The sequence below is a fragment of the Mesocricetus auratus genome, unplaced genomic scaffold (assembly GCF_017639785.1).
Source record: "Mesocricetus auratus isolate SY011 unplaced genomic scaffold, BCM_Maur_2.0 Super-Scaffold_6731, whole genome shotgun sequence".
Classification (NCBI taxonomy): Eukaryota; Metazoa; Chordata; class Mammalia; order Rodentia; family Cricetidae; genus Mesocricetus; species Mesocricetus auratus.
In genome coordinates this window covers 2,901,667-2,916,403 of record NW_024429185.1, presented here as the reverse complement: position 1 = coordinate 2,916,403, position 14,737 = coordinate 2,901,667, and the positions used below count along the sequence as shown (strand labels likewise).

Here is a 14,737-nt window from a genome sequence, read left to right as displayed (position 1 = left end):
TCAGGCACACAAGCACACCCACAACCATGTACACACACTCTACAACAAACAAACAAAACCAAAAAGAATCCTACTTGCAAGTAAGACACAGGGAAACTTCTGTTTGGGCTCAAGAGTCACAGCCCTAAGGCCAGACACTGCACCTCAGACACCGTTTTGGCTTCCTCCTCCTTGCCAGGCTCCAGGTCCCCAAAGGCAGGGGGTGCACTAAAGTCTGCCAACTACCCCAAGTACTAGATGTACCACAATTCTCTATAAACCACAGGCCCCTTGGTGAGACTGAGCTTAGACACAGGTAAGGCCACCAGACAACACATGGCCTGCTTGCTACCTTCTGAACCCCAAACTCACTGCCTACTCTCACAAGCAGCTACTATGGGACCGGGCAGCTTCAGGACCGCTGGCTCACAGAAAATGAAAAGGAGCAGCCCCAGCTCCAGAAGTCTGCTACGAGAGGACAGCCTCCCAGCACTCAGGCTTGGGCCAGTCTGGGGTCAAGTCGTGCTGAAAACTGCTGGAGCAGATGCCCCTTCACCCAACCCTGATCCTGACACACATGGCAATACCCTAAGTCAAGAGACAATACAACTTTTAGATCTGTGTCCAGGACAAAAGTCTCTTCCTCCAGGCTAGTGTTGGGGTAGTTTTCCAGGCCTCTAGGACCCCAGCTGTGAGGACCACCTAGAAATCTGAGGACAAAGTCTACTTTCTTCAGAGACAAAATGTCAGACAAAACCCAATTTCAAAGTGACACTGGAAGTGTCACACCGCTCTTCTCCTAAATCCTAACACCACCACCACCATACAGGACCAGGCAGAGTCAACACACTCAGCTCCTGTATCCTCTTTCCAGCAGGATCACTGACATTTTAAGTTGGTGTAAAAGAGTTGTCACTTTGCAGCAGAAAGCAAAGCTGGATGGAGCACAGACAAGGCAAAAGTTTCATGCTTGTTGGCATTGGGAAAGAGCCCCTGTGATGCTAACAGGTTCCTCACACAGAGCTCCAATCACATAGGGCTGGCAGGCCAGCCTTCCCTAGTCAGGAAATGCATCAGCTCAGGACACCCTTCCACCAAGCTAACAACACCCTGGCAATGACAATGACAGGAGCGAGGCCATCATGAAAGCACACTGCCTCCCTGCTCTTCACACCAGCTCACCCCTGCCTGCTTCACGTCTTGTCTCCATTTCTCAACCACACATAGTACTATCAGTGTCAAAAGCACTGTCACTTAAAGCTGGGTAAGTCCCTAACTCTGAGCCAGTCGCCTTACATGAAGTTGGTAAGAAACAGAAGCATCTTGTCTTCTGGCCACAGCACTATGCTGTCAGAAAGGCAATGGCTTCATTCCACCTCCCTTTCTTTATGGGGCTGTTGGGAAGAACAGAGCACACCACCAGCTTACCATACAAATTAACTAGGGATACACATTACCTCCTTAAACAGCTGAAAAGGTTCACACAATCCACCTTGCATGAATTCCTGAAGCAAGAACACAGAAGAAGGCCTTGCAGAACAACTCATGTAGACCACTGCAACCCTTCCAGATCTGAACCTAGATGTGGAAGAGCTCTTCCAGAACTGCCCACCTTGCTACAAGGAATTTGCAGGCTGACAGAGGCAAGTGACTCCACCTGACAGCCATGGTGCTTGCTTCTTCAGGAATAAGAGGAAGGCAGTGACTCCTGGCAGTGGTTGGATCCAGCCCTCCTTCACAAGCATTCTCAGGCTCCTTCTGCTCTGCACCCAGGGCCACAGACCTGCTTTGGAAAGCCCCATCCCGGACCATTTAACTTTCTTTCCCTGAGGCTGCACCGTCCTTCCACTGTCGTGAAAAGTGAAATCTGTGAGCCACAAGGTCACACCCACATTCCCCACAGACACATCTAAAGCCACGGATGATTTTCTCTGTCAAAAGGCTCCAGTTAGGCCATTCCACAGTCGGCCCTCGTCTCGGGGCTTCTTGAGAAAATGGGAGCTTTAAGGCAAATTCTCAGTCACAGGTTCAAGACTTGAACCAGCATGGAGAAAGGGAGCAAGACTCTTCCACAGGAAAGGAGGCAAGACATACAACATCCGTGAGGAGCCAGTGTCCCAGGAAGCCACAGCCCAGGCTCTCCTCAGACACGGAGGGCACCACTGGCTAAGAACCCTGTCACTGGCCCTCACCTTTATCCATAACACAAGACTACAAGCAGATGCACAGTGCACTTTGTTAGAGACTATCAACACCCTGAACTAACACACGGAGGTGACTGAAGCTTCCACAGCTCTGCAAGTCTATTAGTGGCCTTTTGGAAGGGAGAGGGGACCTCCTGAAGTACAGGCCTGGCACAAAGGACAGTGCATGCTGCTTAGAGACTAGAACACAGAGCAGACATGGCTTTCCTCTAGAGAGCTCTTTGGTCAGGGGCTGCTCAGTCAGATGTCATTCCCAATTTCAGAGACTGTGGACAGTAGGTCAGCTGCCTGGCACTGACTTTCCAAGCAACACCTAAATTTGTTAGCCATGATTGCACACTCATAAAGGTAAGCACTACATGACACCAATCTCTGTCACTTTCTCTCGAGGGTTAACTGTAGTGTAAGCTCTTCAACTCTGTCCCCATTTTGTATTTTTTCCCATGGACATCTTAAATATATGTCAGTTACCAAGTGGTGGAGTTCATGGCTGAGCAGGGCAGAGCAGAGCCCTGTGCCAGCTCACAGCTCTTCCTGGGGCCCTGAACAATCTGGAGAACATACCCTTCAATGCCTCAGAAAGAAATCAAGGGCAGTCCTCCAGGCTGAGTTCTACAAAAGGGTCCTGCAAGGCCAGCATCTGTCACATACACCTAACAGTGTTCATATGGATGGTTACTTCTCTCCTCACTAAGAGACAAGTTCTCAACTGCAGCCATCACAATGAGGTCACTCATCACCACAGCCTTTGAGAGATACACCCCACTCTAAGTAACTTACCCACAGGCTAAGGATTACATTAACACTTAGGCCCAAGGTAAGATTTGAAAAACTAAGGTTTGAGACCAGGCATTGTGGCTCATGCCCTTAACCCCAACACTCAGGAGGCAGAGGCAGACATATCCTCTGTGAAGCCAGCCTGGTCTACATACATAATATGTTCCAGAGACTCTGTCTTAATCCACACACATGCCAAAAAAAAGAAGCTAAAATGTGAGCCCTTTAATGTCCTCCTTTTACCCCAAAAGAACCCGCATATTCAGAACCTTACCCCCAACGTCCCTGCCCCACCCAATCTACAGCAACATACTGCCTATAAAAGCACTAGCTGATCCCAACACTCTCACAGGCAGCATCAGGATTCCTGGTAATTTCTCAGGAGTGAACATACAGCACTTAATAATTACACTGTGGATGCTGGACAGTGGTGGCTCACAACTTTAATTCCAGTAACTGGGAGACAGAGGCAGGCAGATATCTGTGAGTTTGAGGCCAGCCTGGTCTACAGAGTGGAGAAACCATGTCTCAAAAAACAAAAACAAATATACTGTGTACATTGTGGCTTCAGAAAACATTCGGAGAGCCACTGAGGCTACATTTGTATATCACTTGTTTGTATCTTTAATGTCCCAATCACGTAATTGCAGTAAAATAAGTCACTGGTTAAAAAAAATTAAAAAAGACTTTGTTTTAGAAGATTTTATCTAGCCTGTCCTTACTACACCACCCAAAAATGTCTAAAATATCTGCTAAATCAGTATGAAGATGATCTTTAACTGGGCCTCAAGATCAGGAAGAAGAGAATTACTCTGGATCTGGCAAGAAGACTCTTACAGAGATCAGGCCATCTCCATTTCTACCAGGACTGCACAAACTAGTGTGAATCCCTCTGAACACACCAGAATACAGCATATTGCTAAGAGCAACAAGCCAAGCATAAATAAGGGAACCAAAAAAGCTCCCTGCTCAAACCTTAGTTACCTGGCCAAGCCCAAGATGATTTCTTTTCTATCCTGAGCATATTAAAAAGTGATCTCAAAGGCCACTTCCTGGTCTCCCAGCAAACACTTCATACCTGGATGCTTATGCTTCTTCCCATGGCCCTGCTGTTGCCAGGAACAACGACCCCCACTCCCTGCCTACATTGCCAACCAACCTTTGAAAAAAACACAAGAACAGGTGAGATTAGTCTATGCTCACACAGGATGTCCCTCTGCTCGCAGGACGCTTAACAGAGGGAAATCTGACACGAAGTGACCCCTTACAGTTAACTCTTGACAGCCTAGAGACCAAACACCAGGCTGAGTCCCTCAGGTGGGGCAAGAGACAGAAAGAGGACCAGAAGGGAGGAACAACCGACTGTGATGGGCAGTGATTCAGTACCTAAATCCCAGGCTCTGGCTACTCATCAGACACACAATGGGGCATTTAGACCAAGAAAGGTGACAGGAAGGATCCCACCTTCTGCAGCGTCGTCTTTCCTAGGTAGCGACCCTAGGAGGGTTTTAACTGGGGTATGTCCAGTATCAGAATAGAGGAAACTCTCCAGGGATCCCAACTAGCAAGACTGGGGACAAGGAGGGCCTAGGGTTCTTTCCGAGTCCAAGAAGGCGATCTCAGGCAGAAGACCGAAGGGGAGTAAAGGGCAAGACTCCGGAGACGCGGGCTCCCCGAATCATCGAGGGGACACTAGTTGCTTTCCACCTTGCCCCCCGCAGGGAGACCCTTCCGGGGGATCTCAAGTCCCGGGGTCGAGGAGAGGCAGAGGGGCACGGTGGAAAGCACCAAGAACAATCTGGCCGAGGCAACCTTAGGGAACCGGCTCTGATTAAAGCCCCGAGCGATCTCTCAGTCCAGGCCGCGTGAAGCCTCGGCCTCAGGTACCCTGAGCCGCCCGGCTGCCCGCCTTGAGGGCGGCCCCCGGACCAGGGAGGACGAGAGGCCGAGATGGCAACGGCTGTGGCGGGCAGGGCGCCGCCGGGAGAGGCCCCCAGGCTGGGGGCGCGTCGGAGGGGGAGGGTCCCGGCACATGCGGCCTCGGTCCCCGATCTCGAAGCAGTCACTTACGTTGCTCTGGGAATCGATGGCCTGCAGCAGCCGGTCCCTCATCTGCTGCGGAGACGCCGGAGCCGCTGTCATTGCCTGGGCGAAGCGGGGGGGAGCGGCCGGGCCGGCGGGCGGGCGGGCTGGGGCGGGGGGACGCGGGTCAGTCACTCGCCAGCCTCCGGGAACGGAGCCGCATGTTCCCCGCGGCGCCGGAGGAGGTCGGGGCGCTCGGGGAGATGGCGGAGGACGGAGGGAAGCGGAGGGGACCGGAGCTCGGGCCCCGGACCGCCGCCGCCGCCGCCGAGCGAGGAGGAGGAGGAGCCGACGGAGAAGCCGCCGCCGCCACCGCCGCCGCCTCGAGAACCAAACTCCAGTGAGCTGCCCCCGCGCTGAGCACTCTGGGTAACCCGCGCCGCACGCAGCGTCGGCGCCACGCTGAGGAGGTTGGGAGATGGGGGCGGGCGGAGACGCTGGCTTTGGGAGGGGCCGGCTCGTGGGCCCCTCCTATTGATTCTGCGCGTGCGCGCGCACGCGCGTTCATCAGGTCGCGTCGCCCCGCCCCGTGGCCGGATCCAGAGAGCCGTTGGGAGGCGGTTGGGCGGGGCAACGGACGCAGTCGAAGGGCCACGCCCACTCCGAACACCGGTGGGCGGAGCTTCCTAACGGAAGCGCACCCGCTGGGTCCTGGAAGTTGGGCGACTCCTCCGGGCTGCCTCGGGGTCGCGGGTCGGAGGACCGTGCCCTCGGGTGAGGGCCCCCGGTTCAGCAGCGAGGGGCCTGCGGCGGCCGGAGGAGCGACGCTAAGGAGGGCAGCCGTTTTCTGCAGGGAGACCCGCGCCGAGCCGCGAGCGACGCCCTCGGGAGAGTTGTGCGCAGCCGCCGCCGCCGCGGAAACCGGAGGCGCGGGTCTGCGGGGCAGTCCGTGTCCCCATGTGACCCGCGCGCAGAGGGGACCTAAGGGCGCGCTGGGAAGCGCCGCCCTCGCCGACGGCCCGAGGCACGGCCGTGCCCGAGGTGGCTGATGCGGAGCTGCGTCCTCCCCTTCGCGTTCGCTTTGCATCTCGGGGGCTGCAGGAAAACGGGAACGCCTCACCGAGGAGGAGAGGACGCGTCGACATCTCCTGGAGTTTCAGGCCAAACCGCGAAACGGGAGACGTCAGGTGTAGGGCTCCGCTTCCGTGTCTCTCGGTGACGCGGAGCTCGGCTGCAGACGACGGGGTGGAGGGCGGGCTCCCAGTGTAGCGTGCTGTGCTGTAGTGGCCTCGGGGGAAATAACTTCCCCTTTATGTCGTTATCTTAAAGATCCAGACTGGAAACGGAAGGAAAACAGGTAATGGAAACCACATGTGCTCCTGAGAGCTGGGCGACACCTGCTAATTTTGAATTTGTTACATTTCTAATGATTAGCCGGGATGGGGGCGGGGCTTTAGGGCGAGCCAGGCCTTTAATCCCAGTGCTCCGGAGGCCAGGACTAGGTGGTAAGAACCTGTCCTTCTCCCCACAAAAAACAAAAGCTTTATCATGACTTGTAGTTTGATTCTGCACCTGGCAGAAGCCTGCGTTGCCCTAGTAGAACGAAAACTATTTCTTACATACTCTCGCGGGCACGCGTTTGGAGCTCAGGGTCCAAGCTGGAAAGCAGCCCATTTTGAAGGTACAGTTTATCTCACTAGATAAGCAAAATAAACAAATTACTCCAACATCCGATCCTAGGTTTTTTTTTTTTTTTTGTGGTTTTACGAGACAGGGTTTCTCTGTTGTTTTGGAGGCTGTTGGTCCAGCCCGGCCTCATACCCCGAGTGCTGGGATTAAAGGCGTGCGCCACCAACACCCGGCCAACCTGCTGCTTTTTATTAATAATTGATTGGTTTTTCTCCCTCTTACACAGAGTCTCAATATGCAGTTCTGGCTGTTCTGAAACTCATTGTGTAGATCAGGCTGGCCTGAAACCCGAAGAAATCCAAGAGCTAGGATTATTAAAAGTGCACCCCCATGCCCTGCAGACCTGCTATCTTAATTGTTCATTCAGGCCGGGCGGTGGTGGCGCACAGCCTTTAATCCCAGCACTCGGGAGGCAGAGGCAGGCGGATCTCTGTGAGTTCGAGGCCGGGCTGATCCGACAGCCTCCAAAACAATACAGAGAAACCCTGTCTCATAAAAACCAAAAAAAAAAAAATTGTTCATTCAGTGGTATACTATGTCTTTGTTCAAAACAAGTATTATAGACAGCACAGGCAGTTGATTTTGCATGGGTTAAGTTAGCAAAAATATTGGAAAGTATTCAATTTATCTGCTGGCAAGATTATTTGAGACTTCTCTCCAGGTCTCCAGGTTTTTAAGACCATTTGTAGCCTAACCTGGCCTTGAACCTTTTTTTTTTTTTTAATTTGCCTGGCATGGTGGTTTATGCCTTTAATCCCAGCACTTGAGGAGGAAGGAGGATCTCAAAATCCAACCTAGTCTATGTTACATAGTGAGTTTCAGGACAGACAGGAATATGTTGGGAGACCTTGTCTGTGAGTAAATATTTTTCATTTGATGTTAGTGTTTTTCTTTTAATTAATTGCACCCATGTGCATGCCTGGTGTCCACAGGCCAGAAGAGGGTGTCAGACTCTAGGAACTACAGTTGTGAGCTGCCATGGGTGCTGGAAATTGAATCATGGTCTTCTCTACACCATCTCCAACCCTGGGCTTAAACTCTACATGCTGCCTCTACTCCCAAAGCACCAGAAACACCACCATACCTGGCTCTTGTTTTATTTTCTTTTTGGTCTTTTTCGAGACAGGGTTTCTCTGTATTTATTGCTTTGGAGGTTGTCTTGGAACTCACTCTGTAGACCAGACTGGCCTCGAACTCACAGAGTGCTGGGATTAAAGGCGTGCGCCACCAACGCCAGCTCTTATTTATTTTCTTAATGGTTAATTTTTATTTGTACATCTGTGTGCTAGCTTGTACGCAGTGCCCTGCCGTGCCATGTGTGCTCAGATGCTTGAGGCAGCCAGAAGGGGGCCATCGTGTGGTTATGGAAACGGAACTCAGGTTCTTAGCCACTGAGCCATCTCCAGGCCATTTTCTGACTTTGTTTGTGTATTTGGTTTTTTGAGACCATTTCTCTGTGTAGCACTGGCTGCCCTGGAACAGAGATCCACCTGCCTCTGCCTCCCAAATAGTCAGATAAAATAAACTAAAATGTTGTGGAAGTCCTGTGCACACAACTTTATTCTACTTGTTCGTTTTCGTGTTGTTTGTATCTAATATACATGTGTGTTTGTGTGTTACATGCATGTCACTACACGCGTGGGGGTTATCGAGTGACAAGAGTCAGTTCTGTCCTACCATTCTGGGGATTATCTCAGGCTCAGTGGCAAGTGGCTGTACCTAATGAGCACCTGGCCAGCCTTGTGTTTGCTTTTTGAGACAGACTCTCCCTCTGTACCCCAGCCTAGGTATGAACTTGTAACCCTCCTGCTTGAGACTCAAGTGTAGCCATGTTTAAAGTGACGCTAGCAGGGCCTGGGGCCCAGTTCTGTAATCCCATTGTCCCATTGGTCAGAAAGTGGACAGGAGAGGGTCGGGGATTCATGCAAACATGACGGCAGGTTGAAGTTGACCTGCCGGGACTATGAGTACAGGAAACTGCCTCCAAGGGTGGGGTGGCATGGCTGGAGAGGTGGCTCAGTGAGCAGCGAAAGCTTGATTAGCTTTGAAGGCAGCACAGACATGTAAGACAGTTCCGTGTGTTCGTGTCCACACGCTTCGGCATCCAGGTTTGAAAGGAAGCACTCAGACTGCCTGACTCAGGGCTGTAAGCCAGGTGTGTTACACACATGCCATCCCAGCACTGGAGGGCGGCAGCAGGGAGACTCTGTCTCAGAAATCAAGGACATCTCCAAAGAACACCAACATAGCTTCCAAAGCAGAGTGCAGCGGGAGCAGCAGCCAGTGGATGGAAGACCAGAGTGTTGACAGGACCGCCTGTGCATGCAGTGAACCAGGGTGTTGACACAGGACCGCCTGTGCATGCAGTGAACCAGGGTGTTGACACAGGACCACCTGTGCATGCAGTGAACCAGGGTGTTGACACAGGACCGCCTGTGCATGCAGTGAACCAGGGTGTTGACACAGGACCCCCTGGGCATGCAGTGAACCAGGGTGTTGACACAGGACCGCCTGTGCATGCAGTGAACCAGGGTGTTGACACAGGACCACCTGTGCATGCAGTGAACCAGGGTGTTGACACAGGACCGCCTGTGCATGCAGTGAACCAGGGTGTTGACACAGGACCCCCTGGGCATGCAGTGAACCAGGGTGTTAACAGGACCCCCTGGGCATGCAGTGAACCAGGGTGTTGACACAGGACCCCCTGGGCATGCAGTGAACCTCATGGTCTCTCTCAGTTTCAACACTGCTTAAAAGTCTAAAGACTCCGGGCTGGAGAGATGGCTCAGTGGTTAAAGACCACTGGCTGCTCTTCCAGAGAACCTGGGTTCCAGAGCATCCACACGGCAGCTCACAACTGTATTTGACATCCTCACACAGACATACATGCAGGCAAAACACCAATGCACATAAAATAATAAAATTTTTTAAGAAGTCCAAATGATCTTCTGAGACTTAAGGCAGTCTCTTAATCGTAGCCCTCTGTAAAATCAAGTTGCAGACTTTTACATCCAGTGGCACAGAATACACATTACCATTTCAAAAAGGAATAGGGCATGGTGAGAAATACTGGATCAAAAGACTGAAACCCAGCAGAGCAAACTCTGGCGTGGGCCACGTCTGGTGTCACAGGGCTGCAGGCTCCCCTTTCTGTATGCAGCTCTCTCTCCTTGGCAGACACCCCACAAATCTGGCATCTCCAGTACATTGGGGTTTCCAGGGCAACCAGGCTTCACTTTCACAGCTTGACAAGGTGGCCTCTTGAGACCTTGAAGCAGGAATTCCCCTGACACTTGCTACCTTGACTTGGTGAAAGGAAGCTTAACTGGAGGAGGGTTTGCTCTGAGGGCACTGTTCTCTGTTGCAGGGCCTACCAGGCCTCTTTTGTCTTCTAGTTTTTCGAGACAGGGTATCTGTGTAGCTTTGGAGTCTGTCCTAGAACTAGCTCTTACAGACCAAACTGGTCTCGAAGTCAGAGATCCACCTGCCTCTGCCTCCCAAAGTGCTGGGATTAAATTCATGAAGCATAACCACCCAACTACCAATTTATTTGTTTTGTTTTGTTTTCGAGACAGGGTTTCTCTATATTGTTTTGGAGGCTGTCCTGGAACTTGCTCTGTAGACCAGGCTGGCCTCGAACTCACAGAGATCCACCTGCCTCTGCCTCCCGAGTGCTGGAACTAAAGGCGTGCGCTACCACTGCCTGGCTGGAATCCACTTTCAGTCCAGAGCTTTCAGGAGGGGAGACACCCAAGGGCTGCACCTGCTGCTGGGAGCTCTTGCTCGGCCTGCTTGGCCTCACCTCGCTGGCACATCTGGCACTGCAGCCTACTGGCATGGGTTCCAGCACATACAGAAGACCAGTTGAGATGTCATGGACTGAGCAACGACTGGATTCTTAAACTTTCTGTTCACAGCCTGCCATTGTTGGACTAGTTGGACAATAGCCTGTAAGTTATTCCAACAAATCCCTTTACATGCTTCATATGTATATGGAGATTTGTTCCGTAAGTTCTGGGATTCTAGAGAACCCAGACTAATGCAGGGCATTTGCCTCCTGGGTGATTTCAGAGGTGGGCTCCTCATGGAAGGTCCTCTTTTTCCTCACCTTCCACACCTGCTCACTCCTCCCGACTTCTACTTCCTAGTGAAACAGTGAGTGGGTATCCTTTCCTGTCTCCAGCCGGGCCCCTGCTTGCCCTCCCTAAACTGGAATGGGTGGGAGCAGGGGGTGCCTCATCATCAGTTAGGGATTATCAACCTTGAAGTGGGGTGAAACCATTTACAAGGACTGCACTTGGGATTGAATGACTGGTGCCTTTGGTGGCAGCGGGATGCTGGCTGACCGCCCTTCGAGCTCCAGGAAGTGCTCTGGGTTGCACAGAGTCCCTTGTGAGGCTAACCTGAGGCCACCGATGGAAGCAGCAGGGACAGGCCCCCACAGGCCTTTGGGGCAGCTGGGAGTAGATGGCCATCCACAGCCCAGCTGCAGGGGAGACTTGGTGGGTGAGGTGGGGACAAGCGCCAGGCCTGCAGCTTCTGGTCTAGCAGTGAAAGCTGGATTCCGTGAGCTCTCTGCCTGGACAGAGCCTCCAAGCCTGTCCCCAGTGAGCTGCAGGTAAGGAGTCTTGTGGACAGTATGTGGGTCCAGACCCTGAAGCCATCGTCCGCACCTCCCCCTTCTGCAGGCAGCAACCCTGGAATCCATAGTCCTCAGGGTGCCAGCTGAGCCTGGCCAGGGTGTGAGATGCAGAGAAAGTGAAAAATAGGAGCCCCAGGGAGAAGCTACCACCTTAGCGCAGAGGGGAGGATCCCTGGGTCTGCCCAAAGTCATCTGGAGCTCAAAACCAGGTGCCCAGGTCTTTGTCACCAGAGGTGGGAAACTTTCTGTTCCTCAGCTAGGGTTCTTTTTGAGGCCACTGCTATATTAACAGCTCTCAAAGCGACCTCTCTGCAGCTCCAAAACTGTAAGAAATGTCATTGTTTAATGTCACCCAGTTTCAGGCAGTCTTTTTTTTTTTTTTTTTTTTTTTTTTTGGTTTTTCGAGACAGGGTTTCTCTGTGGCTTTGGAGGCTATCCTGGAACTCACTCTGTAGACCAGGCTGGCCTCAAACTCACAGAGATCCGCCTGCCTCTGCCTCCCAAGTGCTAGGATTAAAGGCGTGCGCCACCAATAGTCCTTTACTCAAAAAAGCAACCCACCAATTGCCTCACATATTTGGGGGACAGAGACAGACGGGCTGTTCTTGAGGCTACAGATTTATTTAACACTATGGCCAGACAGATAGCAGGGACCCTGAAGAGGAGCCAGGACCTGGGCTGCTCAGCACAGTGGCCAGCAGCCTCGGCCTCCCCAGGAGGATGCTGGTGCTGGGGAACACCTCAGTTGGGGAGTGTCTCAGTTGGGGAGCTCCTCAGTTGGGGAGCACATCAGTTGGGGAGTACATCAGTTGATGCTTACCCTCTCCATCATAATGAAAAACCCTGGGTGTGAAAACCTGCCCATGTCACCTTTGTATCCAGTTTATTTATGTAGGTTCAGTTTGAAACAGGTTGTCACTGTCACCCTGACTGGCCTACACCTCAGGTCCACTTTCCTGTGTTCTGTGTACTTGCATCACTGGGCCTGACTTTGTCTTTTTTTTTTTTTTTTCTTTTTGCAATTTTTTATTTTTTATTTTTTAGACCAGGCCGGCCTCAAACACACAGAGATCCGCCTGCCTCTACCTCACAAGTGCTGGGATTAAAGCGTGAGCCACCACTGCCCTGCTGCAATTATTTTGTTGTTTGTGTTTTATTTTCCAGACAGGGTTTCTCTGTGCAGCCCTGGCTGTCCTGGAACTTGCTCTGTAGACCAGGCTGGCCTCGAACTCAGAGCTCTGCCTGCCTCTGCCTCCCGAGTGCTGGACCACCACAGCCTGGGTTTGTCTTGTTTTTTTAAAGCATGGCTCTGCTTCAGACACTCCGCACACATCTCTCATCAGCTAGGACAGTGTGAGGTACCTAATACTTCAAGCGAATTGGATTAAGAAGACAATGAAGGCCTTTAATCCCAGCACTCGGGAGGCAGAGGCAGGCGGATCTCTGTGAGTTCGAGGCCAGCCTGGTCTACAGAGCGAGTTCCAGGACAGCCTCCAAAGCCACAGAGAAACCCTGTCTCAAAAAACCAAAAAAAAAGAGAAGACAATGAAGTGGTTGGAAGGAAGGAAAACGCCTGGTTGTCACTGCTGGGTCCTTGCTCAGGTCCAGCCATTCCAGAGGAGAGCCTGGCTGTGACCAGTGAGTCCCCATACCCTGGACAGGGGCCCTACAGACCCCTCACCAGAAAATGAAGCTGGCCTTCAGCCTGCTCCCCACATTACTGACCCCGGTCAGCGAGACAGACTCTTAGCAAATCTGAAGATGGCCTGAGCCGAGGCTGCAGCCGTGGGTAGGGCACTCACCTCCCCAGCACTGGCTGCTCTAGCACAGGACCCGGATTCCATTCCCAGCACCCACATGGTGGCTCACATCCCTTACTTCAGCTCCAGGGGATCCAGCACCCCCTTCTGGCTGCTATGGGTACTGCATGGGTATGGTACAGAGACACATCCAGGCACACCACTTAGACACATAAAAATATTAATCTTTTAAAAATTAGCTGTAAGACACTAAGGTAATCCTGCATATAGAAACTCCATGTACCACATGTTAACAGTTCTGCTCCAGGGAGCCTCTGCCCAGGGTGACTGAGGCAGGGGTGGGGGTGCTGGCCGCTAACAAGTCCATATTGTAACCATTCGGGGGATCAGTATGTCCAGGTGGAAAGACACTTAACAAAGCAAACAGAAGGCTCAATGCTGGGGCAGGACCAAGCACCCCAGAACCTCTCCCTCACTATGCATACCACCAGATAAGCCACCAAAAGCCGACACCTCTAGCTCCTTCCTCACTGGGGGATTCCTAGGAAGGGGGCTCTATCCCTGAGTCATGCCCCCAAGCCCTTCACTGAGGCTGTCACTATCTGAACCACACCTCTAGCACAAGACGTTCCTAGACAACTTTCCAAAGACACATCTGTGGGGCTGAGGACAAGGCTCAATGGCGTCAGAAGAGCCCCTGGCTCAGAACAAAAACGAGACAGATCCACGTGTTTCAAACAGGGTCCAGAAACACTTTCCAGAAGTTAACAATGAGGCAGTAGTTCTCTGAGGAAACCCTATGGCAGCACTTTTCTGAATGCAGTTTCCCTCCAGAATGGACAGAAGTCTGTTTCCCTGAAACTACAGTCCTAAACTGAGGAAGGCAAGGTGTCCAGACTACCCAAGGCTGGGAGTCAGTCAACAGTGACACGTACCTTCGTCTTCTAATGAGAGCGCGCTAAGGGCATAAAAGACGCAATGTGGAAGCTTGCAGCAGCTGTGCACCTGAACTTCAGTGTGTCCTGGTTCAATGACAATGGCTAGCACCTCTCCATGCACCAGGAGCAGCCAGGGGTGCACTACTACTCTGGCTCCGTTTGGTGGTACACACTTGTGATCCTAGCCCTAACGAGGTTAAGGCAGGGGGATGACAGGTTCTAAACTATCAGACTGCATCAAGATGATGTCAAAGATAAAAAACAAAAACCTTATGTGGTGGTACACAATTGGGATCTCAGCACCAGGATAAGGAGTTCAAGGTCATCCTCAGCCACACATGAGTCTGAGCCAGTCTGGAGTACCCAAGACCCTGTCTAGAAACAGAAAAAAGGGCTAGAGAGAGGGCTCAGTGGTTAAGGGCACTGGTCACCCTCAAAAGGCCCAGCACCCACATGGCAGCTCACAACTGGCTGTAACTCCAGTTGCAGATCGGATGCCTTCTGGCTTCTGAAGGCACAGCATGTACATGGTACACTGGCAGAATACCACACACATGAATTAGAACATACGCAGACACACACAGGCAGAACACCACACACATGAATTAGAACATACGCAGACACACACGGGCAGAACACCACACACATGAATTAGAACATACACAGACACACACGGGCAGAATACCACACACATGAATTAGAACAGCAGGGCTGTGGTGGCACAAG

General features: G+C 52.0%; 1 protein-coding gene across 1 annotated transcript in view; it reads right to left on the bottom strand.

Moving 5' to 3' along the window:
- Positions 1–5,347, bottom strand: part of Med26 (mediator complex subunit 26) — a 39,577-nt gene extending 34,230 nt beyond the window's left edge. The window contains exon 1 of the mRNA XM_005087088.4: positions 5,031–5,347. Coding sequence (XP_005087145.1) covers positions 5,031–5,102 — 72 coding nt within the window. The 5' untranslated portion in view covers positions 5,103–5,347. The remainder of the gene's footprint in view (positions 1–5,030) is intronic.
- Between the last annotated feature and the right edge of the window lie 9,390 nt (positions 5,348–14,737).